Source organism: Embiotoca jacksoni, unplaced genomic scaffold, assembly GCF_022577435.1.
Source record: "Embiotoca jacksoni isolate LCO1_2020_lvr unplaced genomic scaffold, fEmbJac1.0.p SCAF_4, whole genome shotgun sequence".
In the NCBI taxonomy this organism is placed as follows: Eukaryota; Metazoa; Chordata; class Actinopteri; family Embiotocidae; genus Embiotoca; species Embiotoca jacksoni.
The window spans coordinates 19,403,072-19,426,500 of record NW_027185392.1 but is presented as its reverse complement, the minus strand read 5'-3'; the positions used below and the strand labels follow the sequence as shown (position 1 = coordinate 19,426,500).

The 23,429-nt window shown below is 38.9% G+C and overlaps 2 protein-coding genes across 2 annotated transcripts in view; one reads left to right on the top strand and one right to left on the bottom strand.

Moving 5' to 3' along the window:
• Positions 1–2,765: 2,765 nt before the first annotated feature.
• The window catches only part of ncf4 (neutrophil cytosolic factor 4), a 36,451-nt gene continuing 15,787 nt past the window's right edge, over positions 2,766–23,429 (bottom strand). Inside the window, exons 7-10 of the mRNA XM_069166906.1 lie at positions 14,279–14,377; positions 7,199–7,350; positions 6,186–6,251; positions 2,766–3,127 (exon numbers count right to left, since the gene is read on the bottom strand). Of these exons, the coding sequence (XP_069023007.1) occupies positions 2,920–3,127; positions 6,186–6,251; positions 7,199–7,350; positions 14,279–14,377 (525 nt within the window). The 3' untranslated portion in view covers positions 2,766–2,919. The remainder of the gene's footprint in view (positions 3,128–6,185; positions 6,252–7,198; positions 7,351–14,278; positions 14,378–23,429) is intronic.
• pvalb7 (parvalbumin 7) overlaps positions 14,370–23,429 on the top strand; it is a 41,017-nt gene continuing 31,957 nt past the window's right edge. Inside the window, exon 1 of the mRNA XM_069166907.1 lies at positions 14,370–14,548. Coding sequence (XP_069023008.1) covers positions 14,542–14,548 — 7 coding nt within the window. The 5' untranslated portion in view covers positions 14,370–14,541. The remainder of the gene's footprint in view (positions 14,549–23,429) is intronic.

The window sequence follows — 23,429 nt, the reverse complement described above, 5'->3', positions numbered from 1 at the left end:
ATTTAATTGCCACAGTACTATGTTATGCACTTTGATAAATCAAAGTGTGTGTGTGTGTATTTCCTCGTGTCTATCTCAGTGTAATTGCATTGTTACCTTGCAGCTAAGTTCTATTCTTTCTAATTATTTCAGCCCACAATTTTTTGTTGCCACTTTAAAGCTTACCTGCGCAGGTGCAACACAATATGATCACGTCGGGTCATACCCTCAAAGACAGCTGATTGGAAAAAAAAATATTTATTTGTGAAGTCAGAGAGGAGTCTCTAAAATCCCACAAACAAAGACAGTGATGTTTACAAAATACAAGCAGCGTGTAAAATACAAGTTGACCTGTTTGTATATAAATGTAACAACATTCAAATATCTTTTTGATGAAAATTACGAATACTTTTAAAAGGATATATTTACAGATTTCAATTAATATACATTTGAATCAAGAAATAGTTGTGTGTACTTCAGAAAAAAATTGTGAACCTCATTTTTATATAAAACAAAAACAAGCTTGTGTACATTGAAAAACATTTTTTTGGAGAGTCATTTATATATTAATTCTCCAAGTATATTTGTGCATTCACTCATTATGACACTGATCTGACCCCATATGCAAACATCAGTTAAAGTTTTGCGCACAACAAAACCCTCCAACATAATGTTAGAGAGTGAATTACAGTGTGAGGGATTCATGTCAGTGCCTTGCAGGAAAATGTATGTGTCCCAGAGGAAAAGATCATCACAAAAAAGCTCATTCACACCTGAAAAATCACCATTTACACTTCCATGTGTCCAGAGATTTCAGCTGTATTTTTGGATAGTAAGCTAACAGCATTGTAGTGGTTCCAAAATAACTGTTGTTTTGGATACTGATCTAAAACAAGTTGGATTTCTCCCCAAACTGACAATGAAATGTCTCTTCTCAATATTAACAAAAAAAGCAAAAAAAAGATTCAAATTGGCTGTCAACTCTAATCCATCACTGAATTAACATGCATTTTTTTGGGGTCATTTTTCTAATAATGCATGAGTCCTAGAAAAAAACAAAACAACAACAATATATACACCTAAATACTCAAGAGAATATGGGTGTTTACAATTATGGGCAGGTATCAGTCGCCTACGGTGAGATAAGCAACTTTTAAAGATTCATAACTTCCACAGTTCCCGGGAGAGATTGTTAAAAAGGAATATGAGGGGAATGACTTTGCATTAAAGATGAGGAAAAACTGTCCTGCCAGCAAAGGCAATATCTGAATGTCCTGAGGTTAGTGTGAATGAAATGCAGACACATGAACAAAATGTCAATGCATGGTGGGGACCTGACCGAACCGTGGAGGAGACAGCTGTGCTTTTTAAACCCCACAAACAAAAATGAAAACTCAAAATACATCTTCGTTACCACTTATTGATCCAGTTTAACTTCATAACAAGCTGAAACTGATGCTTTGCATCCAAATGTTGTTCATGAAGAAAAGAAAAAGTTAAAAATTATATGCAAATTCAAAACTTTCCAAACATGACACAATTATTCATGTTGGTGAAATTTATATAAATAGATGAACAAATCATTTGGAATAAAATAAACTTTGGTCTTGGGTTTTGAATAAAGAGTTGGAAAACAATGATACTGTCAGACAGTAAAGAACAAGATGTCTTTTACGTCCTTGAAGGGAAAGGGATATGTTAAGCAGTTAAGTAAATATGTTCTCCTAATGCACCCAATTACCATTAAATATCTCTGATTGGTTAACAGTGCTGATAAATACCCATTGATATTCATTAATTTTGGAAAATTCAGGCTTTGTTCCCCACTCACCGATTTAAAAGAGCACAGAACGATGACAAAAAGACAAGAAGCAGCCAGACAGATAAAGTGTAAACTCTGCTGGGTTTCTGCAGAGAGAAAAGTTGAGCGATACGTTATTTTTCTTATCTCGAGTGAGGTATTCTTGCTCAGCATTGCAAACACACATCGGTGGTGACTACACTAAACACGAAGTGAACCGTACTTAACGCCACCTGCATGAGCTTTCATTTTGAAAAGAAAACGACTCAAACTTTAGGAATAACAATGTAAAACTAATTAAATTGACCTTGCTTTTACATTTTTATTCTTACAACCATTTTTGAATATTGATTACATTTTTTTAATGTTATTTTTGCCAACTAATTGATGAATCCATTTTTATCTATAGTGTCAGATTTTGGAAAAATAACCCGGAACCAAAGGCCACATCTTCAATTTGCTTGTAAAATATACATTTGTCAATATAAAATCCTCACATTAGAGAACAAACACATTCTCAGCTATTTAGTTGAATGAATTAAAGTTATTATTAGAGCTAAATTATTTGTGAGCATGTAGGGAGTGGTGAGACATTTATTCCATTGATGTATGCATACAGACATCTCTAAATGTCCGTAACATTTGGACATGCGTATACACAATAAATCGTTAAAACACCCTTTCATTCCTGAATGCAAAACGTACACGTTCAGCATCAGCAACTTGAATAAGAGTCACTGTCAGATTTAAGGTCTGCATATCTTTCTTGTTTTTTCACATATGCTGCACTGCTGTCGTGTCTGACACCTGTAAATGTGTCAGGTGATCTGTCCCTTAAGGTTTTCTTTGACCTGAAATGAGACCCCAGATTATAACGCAGCACATTTGAGGCTGTGTGGAGCTGTAATGTTCTTCCAGTTACTATTAGCAAAACCTTCAAACAAGAAAAAAAGAAAGCAAGCAAAAATACAAACATGTTATTTCATTAGTTTATTGCTCAGTAAAATATATTGGCCATTTACAGAAAGGCTTTGAATCAATGTACCAACATCAGCAACAATACTCATTTGATGTTCAATTGTCTGAAATAAGAATACAAAATATTTTTAAATATCTCTCTCCACTCTCTCCCTTTTCTCTCAGGGGCTGGTGTTATAAACAGAGAAGTCAGAGGTCATGGTCACAATCAGTTCCCACGGAAACTGATTGACAGGTCTCTTGATTTTGCCTTGCTGACCTTTGGCCTGCTTGATCATCAGCTGCACGCTCTCGTCGTCAAGAATACGGATTAGGTCACCCTCGGCATCGCGGTAGTTCAGGGCAAAATCCTCCACCTTGAAGACGTCGCTGAGAGAGACGAGAAGAGGAGAGTTAGGCGTCGGAGTCATGTCTTCAGATATTTTAAAAACTCAGAGATTAGGCTAAACCATAAAAATTAAGAATTTCCAAAATATAAAGAACATTCAGAAGAAAAATAATAACATTAACATTTAATTTTAATAAACAATCATCACATTCATTCTGAGATAAAATGATTGTAAATACATGATGAACATATGTTTGAAACTTCTATATAAAAATATTACATTACGCTTTGATTAAAATGTTGCTGTATAAATACCAAGACAACAGATATAGTTTAGCTTAAAGAATATGAATCATTTCTGTGCTTTTTGTAGCAATGTAACAAAAGCTGTGGTCAAAAGGTGCAAGTTTTAACTGAATAAAATAATGACACCTATTTGCATCAGGCACTAAACAATTGTTGTTTTTTTTTTTTAATTGCTAAGCCAAAGAGTGCCCCACAAACATGGTTCTGATGTTGACAGATTCTACACAATCTCATCTACACAACTATGAAAAGACATTTCTACTCACAGTATTCTCTGGTGAGATACAAGTCAAAACAAAACAATTTCACAAGACAAAATGTTTTTTTTTTCCTTGATAAAAAGACTAATATGAAAATTATTATCAAATCAAATGATGTAAGATTTGGATATTTTAGACTGTTCTGCTAAAACACAAGATATAGCACGAATGGTTAACCCCTATAATGACCAATATCTTAGCTTAAACGTGAAGGTATTGAAATTACCCTAAAAATGGTATGTTTCATAGTGTTAAAGTAGCTGCAAATCATCATCTTCATTTACTACATTATCTAGTTCTGTTAGTTTAGAAATATTTGTAGATGCTCCACTCCTCCCCAGTTTAATAATCTTTCTCTCCTGAGTTAAGCCATATTAAAACTCAAGACGAGGGTCTCATCCATCCTACTCCAGGGCACAATAGGCCTGAGCACAGAAAAACAATAATGAGCAGATAAGCGGCGGAAATGAACTGATTATGAATGGGGAGGGTTAATCATCTTAGTGCTCAACCAATCTAAATTACCAGATAATGAGAGAAAGGGGGAGAGGCAGAGTGAAAGGCAAAAAGACACAAGAACAGATATGATATTGTAATGAGCATATGGATCCGGTGACGGTGGTGCTGTGGGACGGGGAGGATGGAGGGGAGAGTTGGAGGAGTTGGAGGTCCCACGGGAACTAATTTGAAGACTGGTGACGATTGGCAACTGGAAATGTGCAGGTTTGCAGTGCACGACAACTGAATATGCTGGCCTTCAGGGAAGGCTGGTGAATTAATGATTTTCTACTCAGCCATGTTTATTGTGAAATTTCATTGCAACCTCACATTCAAAATACTGAGCCAGTAAAATGCTGAAAATATGCTGACAAAGGTTGGCAATCAGCTTAGTTCATCAGTACATATCAGGAGGACACATTAGATATGGAAATCTATTGTGCTGTGCATGAACTGGACAACAAAAGCTTTGATTTGTGATTTAAATTGCCATCTTTTAAAGTCTAATTTATAAAAATGGATTGAATTAAACATGTTAAACCCTTGTGACACATAGCAGATGTCAAAATTAACCAGTGAATTATTTTTTCATCAGGAAGATTGGAAATTTTGGATTTGAAATATATAAGTAGGGTCATGTGAGTGGTGAATGTACAGGGGTGCAGGAATTTGGGGATTTACATGCAAAGTTCAAAAATGTAAGGTATGCATTAAGTCATTCTCTCAAATGTTGACACTGTCCAGTGTAAAACACTTCGTACTTACGCCTGTGATCCTAAACCGAAAAAACTCCTTTAAATGGGGGAAAATAGAAGAAAATGGAGGAAGAGCAACTATGGAGGAATATGGCAGACATGCATTAGATGTTGTGTGCAGGATAACAAATGAGATTACAAGATGAAAGAATGTAAACTAATGTTAAACAGGATCCGCTGGGATGTTAAGCAACCTGCAGGTGTTGCTAAACAGACAAGAGGAGGCTTTGTTCTTAAGGTTGTTCAGTTGCTTGTTGGAGTTGTTCAATCACATATTTCAGCTTTGGGTTCAAACACATTGCAGATCTAAGAAGTTGAAATTCTGAGTAAAGAACTGGGAAAATATGTGAATGTTTGTTATATGTTTGTTTTCATAGCATCTGTAATGAAAAGTGGAGATTTCAGAAGATGACCAATCAGAACAGAGCGACCAGGAGGGAGGAGCCTTAAAGAGACAGTAAATGGAATCTTTGCTTTGTTTGAGGAACCGATTTAAAATAAAAAAAAATAATTTGGCCTTAAAGGAAAAGCTTGTTCTATCCCACAGTACAGCTGTGCAGCAATCTGAGCTGAGTGGGCAGGTGGGCTCTTGACAACTACTTTGATAATGAAATCCTGCACTCTGCGTCAATGAATAATGAGGAGGATTCAAACACAGAGTACCCTGGACAGCTCCCGCAGTCATGGTCGTCGCATGATCAGCCCTTCGACAGCAGTTGCGACACTTTATAGATCAAAGTTATTAAAAAGCTCCACCAGTTTAAAATGTACTCTGTACAATTAACTCCATAATCTCTACACATGGTCCTAAAGAGGTCTGTTAATGATACATATCGTCACTGCTCTGTCTTCACGTGTGTGCGTTATGTTAATAGGTCAGTAGAAGATAAATAAGGAGTTTGATGACCTGTACATCAGGCAAATATATAACTCTAACTGTGCACGATGAGCCCGCTTTAAATTTTCCTCACTCCAGGCTTTCGTCAAATATGTCATTATCACATTTTTTTGAAGGTGTGGTAATTGGCTCTCAATTGTGAGGTTGCACATTATAATTTACCACTCCACAACTAAACAACGGTCAGCTGTTAACACCTATGTTAATGTTTCCCATATGGGACTCTGCAAAAGGAAAAAAAAAAAAAAAAACAGGGCATAAAACACACATTAAAGTGTCCATCTATTCTTGTGTCTCTTTCTTAAAATCAGTCTGCAGCACTACAAAACAGGGAAAGCAGATTACAGAGAGGTCAGTTTTTATTTATTTTATTTTTTTTTACCTCATCCGAGACAGCAGGTCCTTGTACGTCGGCTGGATGGTGAGGTCCTCTTGTACACACACATCTCTGTGTAAGAAGGAACACACAATCCTCTGATTGAAGCACATTTATGTAATTGAGAATCAGGTTGCTAGCCTGACAGACACTTTATGTAATACTCATTGGGATAGCAGTGTAATTAGCAGAGAGATGGAACAATAAATTAATTGCTGCAAAGTTTCCTGTTTGATTTCATTACATCTAAAAATATACATGTGGATGAAGGGAATTAAAGTCCTTCCACAAAGTAGAACTGTTGTGTTCAAAGTAGTCATAAAACCTAGGTTTAAAAACCTACGAGTCTGTTGGTCCTAGACCCAAAACCTAACCACTAAATACTCAATTTATGATGCTCTATCAGAGGAGTAAAGGCCACATTTCAGTCTAATGTCAGACTTGTCAATCTAAAGCCCTCAAATTTCACAAAAGTCTCCCAACCAATTTGATGTTCGTTCCGACCCTCAAATACGACCCACAGAAGTGTTTCCTGAAATGGAACCACTGACCAGGTTTAGGAACAAAAACACTTGGTGAGGTAAAGATCATGGTTTGGGTTGAAATGATGACATGCACCGTATTGTGCTTTAAAGTTCCCAACTTCTTTAAACTTATGAAGCCTTTGTCGTCATGGCAACAGTAAATGTGGTTTTAAAAAAAAAAAAACTGTCCCAGCTAGTTGGAAACAGGAAGTGAGCACCATACTCCTGCAGCTAGAGCCATGCACCCTGTTGTCACGACAACAGTAACGCTGTTGTATGAGACCACCCACCCAACCCTTCTCCTCCTGAAAAATAAAACTCACATCATATATGCATCATCTGAACTGCGCTTTCTACATGATTACAAAATATTGCTTAACTTGAGGATAGTCTCAGGATTTCTGCATTAACATATTGTTTTCCAAATGTTATGTCCCACCTTTAGACATCTGACAACAGGAAACACCCCGCTGACCCATTTAACCTAAGACAGACCTGGTTTCGATTCCAGAAGGGGTGAGCAGGCAGCAGCGGAGGCAGCTGTACGTGTGACCTCCACCTTCACCTTCGGAGTCACACTCTGGGAGGGGCTTAATGATCTTCACAAAGGATTCTGGGAAAATACCTGTCCGATTGTTCACTGTGCCCTGAAGAAAAGAAGATGAAGAAGAAAAAGAAGAAGGATAAAGATGTGATGAGAGAACAAATGAATAGCGTCTCAGAGGAGGGAGAGATGAGAGACCGATGATGAGATGAGTTGGTGATTTAAAGGGAAGAAACAAGAAAAAAAGCAGCTCAGAGAATCATCTAGAGAGACGTTTTCTTGACTAATTAGCCTGTTCATAATGCTGCTGATGTTAGAAGCACTCAGCACAATCATACAGTCTTTTTACAACACCCGCGGTGTCTGAGTGTGTTCGTGTGCAGAAACACATGCAGAGACTATTTCATCCAGCACTTTCACACATTTACAGCAGAACAAGGCAGCAGTTTGTCAAAAGACTTTCACTTTAGAAAAAAATAAATTTTACAGTAGATTACAGTTCAACATCCTATAGAGGTTGTGTCTGTAACCAGACCACCTATATTTAAAAAACTCAACAAAAGATGCATCAATAAAAATTGTATAAAAATGTATCCTACCAAATTAATGGATCAAAAAAATCTGACAATTAAAAGCAGACTATTAAATATGAGATCTCTCTGGTCTGAATCTCTGTTAGTAAATGACTTGATAACTGATCATCAGATTGATTTACTCTGTCTCACAGAGACCTGGCTACAACAGGAAGAATATGTTAGTATTAATGAAGCAACTCCTCCCAGTCATATTAATTATCATATTCCTGGAGATTCAGGCCGATGAGGAGGAGGAGGAGGAGGAGGAGTGGCAGCAATCTTCCACTCAAGTTTATCAATTAATCCAAAGCCTAAACTTAGCTATAATTCATTTGAGAGTCTGACTCTTTGTCTCTCACACCCAAACTGGAAAGCAGAGAAACCGATTATATTTGTTGTTGTTGTTTACCTCCCACCTGGTCTTTATTCAGAGTTTCTAACTGAATTCTGACTTTTTATCAGATTTAGTGCTGAGTTCAGATAAAGTGATGACAGTGGGAGACTTTAACATTCATGTTGACGTGGACAACGACAGCCTCAGTTCTACTTTTAGCTCATTATGAGATTTTATAGGCTTTTCTCAGAATATAAATAAGCCCCATCACCGTGGTAACCACACCCTCCATCTGGTTCTGTTGTATTGAAACTGAACATTTAATTGTATTTCCTCAAAACCCTGTTTTGTCGGACCACTTCTTATTAACATTTGAAGTTACAATAATGGACTACACAGCATGTGGGAATAAATCCCACGACAGTAGATGTCTGTCAGATAATGCCGTGGCCAAGTTTAAGGAAGCAGTTACATGCTTATCCTCTTCGATGCCGTGTGTTAAAGCAGTGGAAGACATCTACGTTGATCTTAGTCCCACACAAGTGGATCATCTGGTAGAAAACACTGCAGCATCTCTGCTACAACTCCAGATGATTTCGCCCTTCTGAAGAAGAGAGTAATGAACCAGAGGAAGTTGTCTCTGTGGTACAACTCACAGGTGAAATTCTTCTAAATTAGAGCGCTAGGCAGGCGACTAGAAAGCTGGAAAGGAAGTAGCGTTCCACTAATTTAGAAGAATTTCACCTGGACTGGAAGGATCGTCTAATAATATATAAGAAAGCTCTTTGTAAGGCCAGAACTTTATATTATTCATCATTAATAGAGGACAAGAACAACCCCAGGTTTCTTTTCAGCACTGTAGTAGGCTGACGGAGAGTCACAGCTCTATTCCTTCAGCTTTCAGCAGTAATAACTTCATTAACTTATTTACTAATAAAATTCTTACTATTAGGGAGAGAATCGGGCCGACCCTTCCTGACACCATCACTGATGTGATGTTAAGCACAGCAGCCCTGAAAGCAACTGTAGGACCAGATGTAAACTTGGAAAATGTCTCTCCTGTTGAGCTCTCTGAGTTAACTAGAATCATTTCTTCATCTGGATCCTCTAGCTGTCTGTTAGATCTCATCCCAACTAAACTTTTTAAGGAAGTCTTTCCTTTAATTAATACTTCCATATTAGATCAGATCAACCTATCTATTGTAACCGGCTATGTACCGCAGGCTTTTAAAGTGGCTGTAATTAAACCTTTACTTAAAAAGCCGACTCTTGATCCAGCTGTTTTAGGAAACTACAGACCAATTTCCAACCTGACGTTTATTTCTAAAATCCTTGAAAAAGTTGTTGCAAATCAACTTTTTGATCATTTACAAAGGAATGATCTGTTTGAAGATTTTCAGTTCGGCTTTAGAGTTCATCATAGCACAGAAACAGCTCTGGTGAAAGTTACTAACAACCTTTTGTTAGCCTCAGATAATGGACTCGTCTCTGTACTTGTTCTTCTGGACCTCAGTGCTGCTTTTAATACAATTGATCATATGATCTTATTACAGAGATTAGAAGACGTTACGAGGATTAAAGGAACTGCATTAGACTGGTTCAAATCCTACTTATCAGATAGATTCCAGACAAACAAGAGTTAGTTATGGAGTTTCACAAGGCTCAGTGTTTGGCCCAATACTTTTTACTTTGTACATGCTTCCATTAGGAGATGTCATCAGGAAGCACTGCATAAACTTCCATTATATGCAGATGACACTCAGCTATATCTTTCTATAAAACCAGATGAAACTAATCAGTTAGTAAAACTGTAATAAAATCAGGAAAATCCTTCCTCACCGTGACGCAGAAAAACTCAATTTGTTACTTCCAGGCTAGATTATTGTAATTCCTTGCTGTTAGGATGTCCAAATTACTCATTAAAAACCTTGCATCTGATCCAAAATACTGCAGCAAGAGTACTGACGGGATTTAGCAAGAGAGATCATATTTCTCCTGTTTTAGCTTCTCTTCAATGGCTTCCTGTTAAATCAAGAATATAATTTAAATTTCTCTTGATTACAAAGCCCGACATGACCAGGCTCCATCATGTTTATCAGCCCTCAAAATCTAGGAAGTTGTAAATCTGCAACAGAGACCCTAGAAATACTTGAGAAAGTCTACAACAACAAAGTAGTGAGCTGGACATGGTGTTGTGAGTGACATTTGTGTTTTAGACAAGACCGAAAACATGCATTAGGTCAGGAGCACCATCAGGTGGGTTTTCTCTGGCTTTTGCAGGGTTATGCACGGTATATTGACTGAGTGGCATCTGATTGTCAACACAGAGTTCTACTGTGACGCTCTGAGGCGACCAGAACTGTGGCACAATGTTACTTAGGTTCTCCTACATGACAACCGGCCCACTCAGAGCGGATTACACACACAACCTCCACAATAATTGCCCCCCCACCACCGCTACTCACTGGATTTGGCTCCCTGCATGTACAAGTGCTCACAAAAACACAGGTGCAGATGTTGATCAAGTAATTTGGATTACTTGCCCACGGAAGTTACAGCTCCCCCCGCTCTTTGTGCTTTACTGTGCTGCATTTTGTCCATGTTCAACAGTAACAACCTCTGAACATTTTGATTGCCCCTTGTATGTGGGTGTTTAGTATGTAGTATGGATCATTTTGTCTTATTTCCTCTATACCCGTCATGCACAGACAATGTCCACCTCTTGTGCATGCCTTTAAGATATCCTCTCTATTATGAATTAGTGCATCAAGTTCTCAGATGATCTCATATGAACATTTTTGAGTCATGTTCTTCGACCTGACGAAGCTCCTGCAGAGAAGACATTATTCACTGTGTTCAAATTTGAGTGGTTCTCCGCCAACAAGAGAACCGACTTTGAGCTCCCTTTAAAGGCACAGTGGAAGAAAAGCCTGAGCAGAGAGGCTGATTTCTCTGCACCAACACTTCCCAGCAGCTCACTTCAATCGTTCCCTTTACTGTTGGCCACTGAGCAGCATCACTGCAGTAACTGGTGACAAAGTCTGTTTCTCACTGGCAGCTTTGCAGCCGCTGTATTCCTCCATTTCTGTGGGACTCAAACTGCTACTTTGTTGCTTCACTTTGGTGTGTTTGAAACATTTACCTTGATGCACCAGTATGCCAGTTGGATTGGTCACGTTTTCCACCCACAGCCGCTCTGTCCACTGACTAAATCAGAGGCACTCAGTCAACTTTTCACAAGTTGTAAGTGTTGCATTAACCTCACCCACACCCCCCCCCCCCCCAAAAAAAAAAAAAAAAACACAAAAAAAATGCTTGCTACTAGCATGGAAGCCAAAAAAGAACAAAAAGCATAGCATTTTTCAGTGTTGCATAAGCATTAATAGATAATGTTTGCTGTTAGAATTTTTGGATCTCTCTAGAAAGCCAGGGGCAGGTTAAGTGCATCCTCCTCCTCCATGTTGATTCTCACTCTCTACCTCTCCCACCACATCAGCTTCCACCTCCTTTCTCTCTCTCCCTCCCACTCACCCACTCCCAGCTTCTACAGTATCTCACATTTTTACTGAACACGTTTCCTGACCTTACTTTAAGTACACTGTGACAAAGCAGAATTTCAATGACAAATATTTGCTAACACTCCTATTCAGGTGCTGCATTTTTACATTGATCACCTGGTTAAAATGTCAGTTTTCGGACTGCTTACATGTGACACCTGCAGAATGTAACCAGGACACTTTAATCATTAAGTAATTGTTCCTGTCAACGAAACTAGAGCAAAGCACGGCAGTGAAGGTACTCTGTGGTCACTGTAGTAGGCCGTGTGCCAAGATGGGATGACACCACCCGTCTTTTTTTTCTTTTTATATCTGTATTGGATTCTATAATTAACTCGACTGCTCCAACATGTAAATGTACTATTTGTGTATTTCATCTGCCAATTTAAAACAATTTGGAATGCTAAAAATATCCAATACATTATATTAAAAATAAATTAAATACATTATAAATAAAGTAAAATGAAAATGTACAAGACACTCAATGCCAAAAAGTATGTGGACAGATCAAGATCAAATCCATAATATTTTTTGATTATGTCAGTTTGAAAACCATGAGCATTTATTTGCAGTCAAGAAGATACACAACTGTTCCTGTTGTGAATGTATGGAGAGGAGCGGAGTAATGTGCATGGAGCAGGATGAAGCAATAACCTTTGTGAGTAAGCATTACATGTTACATCGCTATCAGTAACTGAGTTATTCACGAGTTTTTGAACGGTGATACGTGCACATTTGGAATTTAACCATGGACCTGAAGCTTGAGCAAAGTGCTCACATCAAATTCTCTGTTGAACTCAGGAGATTGGCAACAAAGAACCTATGGCAATGAAGAAATGAGCCAGGCGAGGTTTACATTTCATTAGGGGCAGAACGTCACTGTCCAAGAGTGAAGAGGGTGCAACCCGGTGGGTTTTCTTTCTAATGCTCTTCACTATGGCAGAAAAAGATTTAGTATGTCCCAATATGTAGTATGCGAAATGTAGTATGCCAATAATACCACAATTGTGCACAACGATTGTATTTTGCAGTATGCATGTTAGCATGCTTCTCTGGCTATTCTCCTCTGCGCAGTGGAAGATACGTCACATCGACTAAGGAGCCGAGAGAGTTGGTGGCGCTAATGCTCCGCCCACAAAAGGAAGAAGAAGAAGAAGAAGAAGAAGAAGAAGAAGAAGAGGAAGATGAAGAGGCATTAAATAGAAGTGTACTCATTCCAAATTGCATCCGTTTTCTTTTTGCTCCTAATGTCGAGCTACGGATCGCGACAGATATGACTGAGAGGGTCAAAGTTCAAGGTACATTTTTATGATGAGGTAGTATGTCCCAATTGCATACATACTCCATGCAACAGTAATATTTTGTAAGAGTAGCTGCAAAAGTGTACAATTTGGAACGCAGCTTACATTATTCGCATGGTTGTGCACCGAGAGATCATCCCCCAGGATGAGACTGTTAACACCGATACTGTGACGTTGCGAGGCGTCTGAGGGAAAAGTGCAAACGAGCTGAACTGTGGCACGATGGCAGTTGGTTTCTCCAACATGACAATGTGCTTACTTTGTGTGTTGAAATTGCACAAATTTTAGTGCTGATGGGAAGTGACTCACAGTTGCCGATCCAGTTCATCCCACAGGTGTCGGAGTGGGTTGAGGTCAGAGCTCAAATTCTTTCACGCCTAACCAAAAATGGACTTTCTTTACCATTTAACATAACTGACCATAACGCCAGATCAAAAGTGCATCTATGCAGACACAGTCTGACATGCATGTGGTTCTGGTTACAGTTGTGTGTGTGTGTGTGTGTGTGTGTGTGTGTGTGTGTGTGTGTGTGCGCACTGATGTCCTTATACCTTTATTGGCACATGCATTCTGTGCAAAACCTCCGTGGTTATACATTTTAGGTTGCATGAGGACATTTAATGGACATGGGCAAATGACAAAATTTACATCATGTTGACCCTCAATGGAGAACCTGATCTAAACATAAAATATCTATGTCCATGTACTTTTGTCCATATTTCCGAAGAGATGTTGGAAAGCGGATGTGAATGCACTCATTCAGGTTTCATCAAAACCTCCCTCTATTCTTATTTTGTTTAATTTCTCTTTACAGCCTTTCATATCTTCCTCTTCTTCCTTTCCATTTTCCTCCTTCATCCCTGAGTCTCTCCTCTTTCTCTCCCCTTTCCGTGAGAGGATTTTTACATCTCTCACATCATCTTTCCCTCCCTGACTGTTGTGTCTCTCCTTCACCATCATTTTCTCCATCTTTTGCTATCATCTTGTCTCTTACTCCATCACTCTTCTGTTTTTTTTTTCTTCTCTTCACTCCTCCAACGTCCTGATCAAAATACCTCCTTCTCTCTATCTCTTTCTATTTTTTCTCTTCTTGTTTTACATCTCTTCTCCCCCTCCACCTCTTCTATATTTTTTCCCATCCCTCCCTCTCACTCTGCATCCATATTTCTCTTCCTTCCACTCTCCCACTCTTTCCCTGCCTCTCTGCTGCTCTATCTCCCCCCCTCCTCCCTCTCCTGCTCTCCTTCTCTCTCTCCGTTCTTACCTCCAGCCAGTCGGCGTTGACTCGTCGCAGCAGGAAGATCAACTCTCCCGTCTTCAGGTTCAACTCCATCTTGTTGTTGCCGCGAAAGTCAAACATCGCCTGAGACACACATACGCAAGACACACACAGTCACACAGAAGAAAGACGCACACACACACACACACACACACACACACACACACACACACACACAGGACAAAGTCAGTGAGAAGAGAGGAACAAGAGAAGAAAGTGACGGACGGCGTCAACAAAAAGAGTGAGCGATGACGGGTAAGACTTCACACACTTTTTTTTTTAATGGAGAATAATGTGCATAAAAGCCAGAGAGGCTGGCAGAGAGAATGAAGTGATGCTCAAAAGATTATTTTAGGCGGGATGTAGCAAATATATTTTAACAAAAGATAGTTGATGCAAAAAGAAGTGACATTTGAAGCTTTGGAAGACCTGCATGTGTGTGAGAGAGAGGGACAGAGAGAAATGAAGCGAGGGAATGAGGAAAGAAGGTATGCAGGGAAATGATTACTTCATGTGTTCAGTTACAGAGATGTATGCTGATATTGGTGGACCCATGTAAGTGTGTTAAAGTCTGTCTGTATGTATGAGCAAGCTGCAAGTAATGACTATTTCCGTTATCAATTGTGGATCATTTTATGACGTGTTGAAAACAAGAGAGAAAATGCTAAAGTCCAAGGTTACATCGTTTTAGTTTTTTTTGCTCAAAGATGTTAAATTTACAATGATACAAGACACAGAAAAGCAGCTTATCTTTACCTCAGTAATGTTTACTTACTGTATTGTTGACTTAACTGATTGAACAATTACTGAATCTCAGTTGTTGATGTTGATTAACTGTACAAAACACTTGTGCATGCGACTTTTCGGGGTGTAAATACAACAGATGGTGGACCGTGTGTGCTGATACTACAGTATTTGTGCATCTAAGTGAAAGTGTGTGAGAGCGAATGGTAGGTAGGAGAACGTTATAAAAGTCAAAAGTCGCACAGCCTGAGGAGGCGCCGCGCTGCAGTGCTAAAGTGCGTGTGTGTGTGTGTGTGTGTGTGTGTGTGTGTGTGTGTGTGTGTGTGTGTGTGTGTGTGTGTGAGTGTGTGTGTGTGTGTGTGCATTTGAAGGGGTGGTTGGATACTTGACCGTACTGGTTAGCATCAGTGCGTCTGGAATAAAAGCCTGCCAGAGCTTTGATTTGCATTTAAAGTAGAACTCAGTAGAGTCATTAGTGATGCTTTAAACCTTTTCCTGTCCTTTTGTTGAAGAGTCTCCTCGAACAGAAGACAAACAGTCTACTACTCCTACACACACACACACACACACACACACACACACACACACGTAAATGCATACATACACACACACAATAGATAATGCACAACTATTCAAACACTCAAGCTACAATAATCTTTTCAACATACTAATACTGCATAAATCTAAAGTGCACATCCAAAGGCAAATGTATGTCCACAAACTTCCCAGAAAGAAAGAAAGAAAGAGAAAGACAGACAGGAAGAAAGAAAGAAAGAAAGAAAGAAAGAAAGAAAGAAAGAAAGAAAGAAAGAAAGAAAGAAAGAAAGAAAGAAAGAAAGAAAGAAAGAAAGATAGAAAGAAAGAAAGAATAATTGGAGAGAGAATTACAACCAGAGTAAAAAAGCCTTCACAAGAGTCAGTGAAACTAAAAGAGAGTTGGAGAATCAGAGGTGCAGCGTGACCAAAAAAAGAACGGTTAAAGCAGTGGGAGGGAGGTGAAGAAGAGGAGGAGGAGGAGGAGGAGGAGGTGGAAGAAGAGGAGGAAATAAGAAAAGTTAAAGTTAAGCAGAAGTAGAGGGCTGCAGAGAGTTGAGAGATCACTGTTGTCTTTGTGTTGGTTGCTTAACAGTGAGTGACTGTGTGGTCGTCCTTACAGGATTATGAGACCGTGAAAATCTTTCTAAATTCATGACTGTGACAACAGGTGAGATCCATTTAGTGAAAGTTGCTCTCATCAATGTGTTTGACCATGACTCGATGGAAGGCGAGGACCTTTGACCAACATGTAATATCTCAACAACTGCTGCATGAATCACAGAATGACCTACGGGAAAGACATTTTGGTGTTCCCCACATTTTTACATCTTGCACCACAATGAGGTTGACATTAACGGCTCCGAGTCTAATTTCTCCACACTTATAAAATGGATTGTCATGGAAATGTGTACACACTTTAACATCCCTCTCTGGATAAACTATAATCTCACTGATGATCCATTAACTTTTCTTGTAACGCCATCATCAGGTCCAAATTTCCAAATTAGCCTTTGACTAATGTAAGTTTCTGACTCAATACCTTTTAAAACGAATGAGCCTCTGCAGCACTTTGCAATTGAGCAATTAGCAAGACTTGCTAACCTAAAATCATGAACACAGTAAATATAATACCAGTTTAGCCAAACGATATTAGCATTGTTACATGCTGGTATAAAAGAAGTAAGATCATTTCATTTTGCCGTTATGTTTTTACATCCAGGACTTTGCATGTAACGCAGTGATCACAGTTTGGGGGTGATAAGTGCCGTAGATATTTTCCCTTGCTGATACTAGAAATCAAACCAGTGATCCATCAGTCCCAAGTCCTGCTTCTCAAACTGCAGGCCTCTGCACCACCAGCATTTACCAGAAACAGCATTGTACCAAAATACAGTCTCACAACAGCACTTTGGACAACAGTATGTTGTTTTTATATAAACAATGAAAAAAAATCGATCAGGTGGTCATTATGGAGCATTAATCCAGATATTTCTCTTAGAATGGACAGTGAATACATCCACCAGCTTTCCCTGGCTTCCTGACTATAATAACACCCAAGTGCAGCATCTGAGCCTTTATAGCTTCAATATAAAATGTGTTTTACCAATGTTTGGTCATAATTTTTTTTTATAGCATACAGTGCATTTTTAAATTAACATTTTAATGCTAATAATCCCAAATTATAAAAAAAAAAAAGTATATCGTTTTTCATCGAATAACTGCCCACCACTAGCACAAGCTCTCCAAAACCCTCGGAAATACATGTTCATCTGTGTCTGATGGATGCGCAACTACTTGCTGGCATGTTAATTTCAACAGCTTCATAATATCTCTGTTGGGAGTTTAACAGTTTTTGCGATGCCTCAATTGGTCAAAAAATATCAGTGAATGAAGATTGAGGATTTCTGTCGAGGTCGATTTGGTTCTGTGGCAAATACATGTGTACTTGAATGATATAGATTTCAGTGATCCATTTGAAATAACATATATCAACCACTGGGGGCAGCAAACACACCAACAGCCGTTAACAATGGTTAAGTACATACAGCGACAGCTACAAACTGGGAATATATTGGATGACTGTTGCTGAATAGATGCTATAGACCGACGGGATCAGAAACTGGATTTGACATGATGAACATCTTCAAGATTATATGTTCAAGTGTGTGTGTGTGTGTGTGTGTGTGTGTGTGTGTGTGTGTGTGTGTGTGTGTGTGTGTGTGTGTGTGTGTGTGTGCCTCCACATAAAATGAGACACAGACTGGTGGCAGATTAATGAAGCTGGGGAGAGAGGGAGCTGGCTGGATTAACAATCCACTGAGATTACCCTGACCCCGAGGACGGAAACACACTCTCACACACACACACGCAACCCCCCCCCCCCCCCCCCCCCCCCCCCCCCCCACACACTTTGAATCCAGGGCTGCTATTTTTAACACATTATTCCAAACACTTTTATTATAGTGTTGACCCGCTGCTGGCTGTAATTTATAGATGATGTGAAAATGTGTTGGAGGTGATAAGATAGTATCTCCAACACAAACACCAAATATGATGTGACAAAGCAATTCTCCCCCTCTCACCATCTTTGTTCCACCTCTTTATCTTTATATATATACTTGTCGTTTCCCCTTTGTCTTTCTTTCAGTCTGTTTCCTCCAAATACTTCTTTTTTTTGTTTACGTCTCACTCTGTGTCTCCGCTAATGATTTAGCCAACTAATCAGGTGACACTTGACCATTCAACCATTCAAACAGTAAGGAAGTTGACATTTTTGGCCATTTTTGCCAAAAACAACAGGCAGCGGACAAATTGACCCGAACAGACCAGCTCAAACAAATAAACCATCAAACACTTGAGGTGTTTTTATTCATCTCACTTCTCTCTTTGAACACCAGCTGTTCATCCGTTTTTCAGCAATAAAGTTCTGAGCTGCTCAAAATACTTTAAGTGGGTTCAAACTTGAAGACCACACCTGCATCTTAAGGTGCTGTTAAACAAAATAAATGTCCCCTTAGGACTGCAATATTCAGTGGTCCATGCCATTGTAAAAAAAATGTTTTAATAAAATCATGTGTATATGTGATGATCATGTGTATGTGTGTTCTTGTGTTTTAGCTGGCAAAAAAAAATTATGTTTTCCTTGAGGATTATCCTGAAAGGTGTACAAGAGGAAATTAAAATGGTTCATCTCAACCCTCCAAGCACCCATTAGCAGGGCTGAACTGATCTCAGTAGGATCATGTAATACCAACCAACTCAACAAGACTGTTTCCTCGACACAATCATTACAAAAGGAGAAGCTGACTCTTTGTGTAGCCAGTCTAATATATTTTGGAAATTATGTTACATTACTGATAAGGGAGTCAGCTATGATTCGATCTCGACCAAATTCATTCTGGATCATCTTCTGTAAACTAAACATATTGATCTCAAATTTGATGACAATCAGGGGAGATGTTGAGATCTGTAGCTCTTTAGCAAACAAACTACTGCATCCTCAGGCCACTATACTCTCAAAAAATGAAATTGATCAATATAAAAGAACAAAATAAGTTCCAATTTCTCCCCCAACAGCAGCATCAATAAGCCAGGACTGAATGCAGCCAAAGCTTCCGTCCTTATAAATCTGTCTTCCTTACTGTGTCAGGTATCATAGCCTCTTCCTCCAGTAACATTTCTGGGAATTTGACCAGCCATGCAAAGAAAACAAAAAGATCATTCTGTATCCTCTCACTACACGCTGTATTTATCCAGGTCAGGTGTTTGGTGTTGATGTACTCTGGGTGCACAGCTAAAGGCCGGTCTCTAAATGGAGCCACACAACCCTTGGGTTCAGACAGCCACAGGAGCAATCATCCAGTACAATTAGTCTCGCACTGACCCCGCCTTAATGAGCTTGTTAAACCCTCAGCTCGTTAGTCTGGCAATAGGGAGGCGGAGATGAGAATTGAAGGGGTTTTCTTTTTTTTCTTTTTTTTTTCTTCCTGACATTTAATGAAAGTGTATTTTTTTTAAAGTAGATGGCCCATTTCCTAGAAGGCCTGGAGTGAAGGATCGTCGGCGAAAATGTGTATCTTTATGTGTATAAGTATGGGCACAGGTTGAGGAGTTTGTGTGTGCAGGTCATTCCTGCATTTCAGCTGATCACAAAGAGCAAAATCAGAGTTTATTTAGGTATTAGAAAATCTCATCCTGTGCATGAATTAAAAATATTCAATGTCTGCGTTTGACTTAAAGACCTGCCTTCAAATTGTATACATGTTTATTTATTGCCAGCTTATTAACTGAAAACATCAGTAGGTGCAAAACAAAAACAGACGAAGACGAGTGTAAATTCCAGAAGCGATAAAAACACCAATATTACTACCATGTTTTCCATTTGTTTGCCTAAATAAAAGCAGCATTGATTGATTGGACACTATTAAGTCAATATGGCTGTCGTGCTAGCAAACGATTGCCATTTCTGTTAACAGATCAAGTAGGCCGTTACCATTTTTGGGGGGATTTATCAGCAAGTTTTGTTCCTTCACTATTTTCATCAGCTACTTGCTGTATGTCTGACATTTGGTGCTGGGTAGGTAGTGCAGAGTGCGTTTATAGTTCAACGGCCTGTTACTCTTGAAAAGTGGTGTGATGGGAGTGATGAGGCCGAACTACAAAATAAATGTGCTGTGGTGTCTAAAAAGCTACGTGGAGTAGTTGAGTCTATGTAAACCCAGTTAGGAAGAAACACAAAGACAAAGCTCAGTTAACTAATTGACACATGAATCTATCATCTTTTATTTATACACCAAACTACATGTACTTACTGTATATTACTCCACTGGTCTTTAACCCTCTTCTAACCTCTGTTATCAATCTACGGTTATTTTCAACCCGTTCTCATCCCAACACGTCAAATTCGGCCGTTTAATCAAAGCTTACTGGTGTTAAAGATATACACATAAGGTGCCTCACATTTAGGTACCAAAACCACATGGGAAGGTTTAAAAGAAGGTCCTGGTTTGGGTTTAAATAAGTATTACTTACGTTAGTAATGTTACATATGTAAATTGAGTTATGTTACTTACATTACAAAAGTTAAATACATTATATATGTTAAAATAAACATTGACTTATTGGTTTTTCCAACACCTGTTTACAGAGTGAAAATACTTTGTTTGGACCATCCAACCACCTCTGCCCTACACAGACTTTGTTGCCCTTCATACTCCATCATCAGACATCTTGGTTTGAATCGGGTTGTCATGGCACTGACACCGACACCAAGAGACGCCTTGGCGCTTTTCTGTGACGTTTTGACAAAGCAGCAGATTTGACGCTGTGGTGATGAGAACGGGCTGTTCTTTCATCACAATACCTCACATCTATACGCACCAATAGGTTTTATACAGCACAATTTCATTTCACAACACAGGTAAAAATGAATGTTCATATTTCTTTGTGGTCAGGATAATTGTTTTACTCAGACAGATCTTCATTTAAAGATCCAATTTCTGCGTGAATGGCTCTCACTGCAAAGAAGCACAGAGCCTTGGTCCTTTAGAGTAAGCTTGATTTTCAATTTTTAAATTCTATGGATTTCTTTCTCCTCTTCGCCTCTCACATACGCTCTGCCTCTTTCCTGTCCTCCATCTATTCCTGCTTCTTTGTCCTCCAAAATGTTCACATCAGACAAAGCGTCCCTGCAGCTTGTGCATCCTTAAAATCATGCTAACTGAGAGCAGCCTGTCCCATTGACCTTGTTTGAAGCTCATAATGCATCAGCTAACAACAATTAGTCATCGCACTGTTTGGGGCTAAGCCTGAGCTAATACTAGGTGGAGTAGAAAAAAAGCGTTGCAGCGTAAATGCTTAACGCTTTGTAGCAGCTCTTCTGTGACAAATGGCTGTGCTTTCCTCTTATCCATCAATGGCCGGTCTCATTGATCAGTGTTTGGACAGAGTTTAACTGTAACCTTCCTGCGCTTAAAAACACACACAGCAGGACATTCACAAACAAACATTAACACACATAGGAAGACTAATTTTTCAAGAGAGAAAAAGAGAGCGGGCTAAAATAGATGTTGAGTAGGCTGGCAGCTTCATGAGTAGAGCACACCAGTGTTTTACTTCTGTGTGGGAGGGAGGGGAGGAAGAGCGAGAGAGGAGGGAATAACGTGGAGTAGTTTCTCTTAGTTTGATAATAAAAGACCACCGGAGTGTGCAGAGAGAAGGACGATGTGTGTGTGTGACTTTGTGTGTTTGTATGTAACAGATGTAACCTATTTTTTTGTGTAAAGCAGGGTTAGGAAAAGTCAAATGCTTTTGCATGGGGATGAAGCACGTAGTTCAGGAAGTGAAAAAAAAAATACTTCACCTGCAGACATGCACTCATGTCACAGGCTGTGTACTCTGCAGGCAGACACTTACACTACTGAGCTAAGGTACATCACACATACACACAAACACTCACAATGAAAAAAACATCTCCAGGCCATCAAGTTATTGCAGACTTCAAATTATTTCTAAATCTATTTTTTTCTTCAGTCCGAAGAGTACAATATGATGTCATTAAATGCCTTGAGTTGTCCAACCAACAGTCCAAAACCAAACTATATTCATCTTACTATAATTAAATAACAGAGAAAAGGAGTTAAGTGTCTCATTTGAGACAATTATTTGCCTTCCAAATAGCAACAACCAAGCGTTTATTATATCAATGTTCTGCCAGTCGACTGAACCATTCATCACTGCAGCTCTAGTATGAATATTTCAAACGTGTTTCAACATATTTTCAGAAATGAATGAAAGCATAAGGAACAATTCTGCATTACAATTGGGAACAATCATATTAGATTTTCAAAAATATGTTGATGGATTTTGAAAAGGGGGTTCAAATACTCATTTTTTTTTAAGTTGTTTTGAAGCTACCAAACAGTAAAAGCACATCTGAATATTTGATCAGAAGCACAAAGAATATAGTAAAAGCAACTTATCCGTTCATTCTAACATAATTTACAGGGTTAAACTGATGATCCACACGGGTTGAATCAGGTATATTGACCTCCTCACTCATATCACGAATACGTGCATGTAACCATGTAATATCACTAAACCAATCTTTCTGGAATCACCACTTCAGTGTGTGGCCATTCTCTGTAAATGTATTAACATGTTTGTGAAAGAAATTTAATCAATATTATTATAAAAGGACAAAATTACAGACACACGTTACCTGATAATCAGATTTTTGTCATCCAGGTACGCACACAATTACTACTGGGACTGGAGATATTTTTACTCACTATAATGCAAACAAACAGAAAATGACAATAGACACGCTGTCAACCATCAGCAACATTAATACTCCCACACAAATATTATTACACACAGTTCCTACTAGACACTATTAATTCATTTAAAAAAATAGACATTTAGGGTTATTGTGGAGCTTTTGCACGTTTGTTCTCTATCTTTGTGAGGATCTTTTTGTAGTTTTAGACCTTAAAAGTGAAGATTATTTGGGAAAGAGGGGACCTCTCATCACTGTTCAAAGGTTGAGACCTTGTTTGAGTTGAAGAGTAGGGAAAGCTGAGACTTCAGGGTCAGGGTTAGGAAAAGGCTTTTCGAGGTAATTGTTAAAGTTAGGGTTAGAGAAGGGGTTAATAAAGGGCTCTTACAAGTTCAAGTATAAATGTGCGTATGTGTGCTCAAAGGCCAGTCTAGGATTGTGCTGACCGTACAAAGAATAAAAGAAATGGTTTGCCTCCACGGAGAGTTTAATTGGCAGGTCGTTACCATTTGATCCTCTGACCCGACTGTATCCACCTGCACACCTGCACCACAGCAGCTACACAACCTCAACAATACA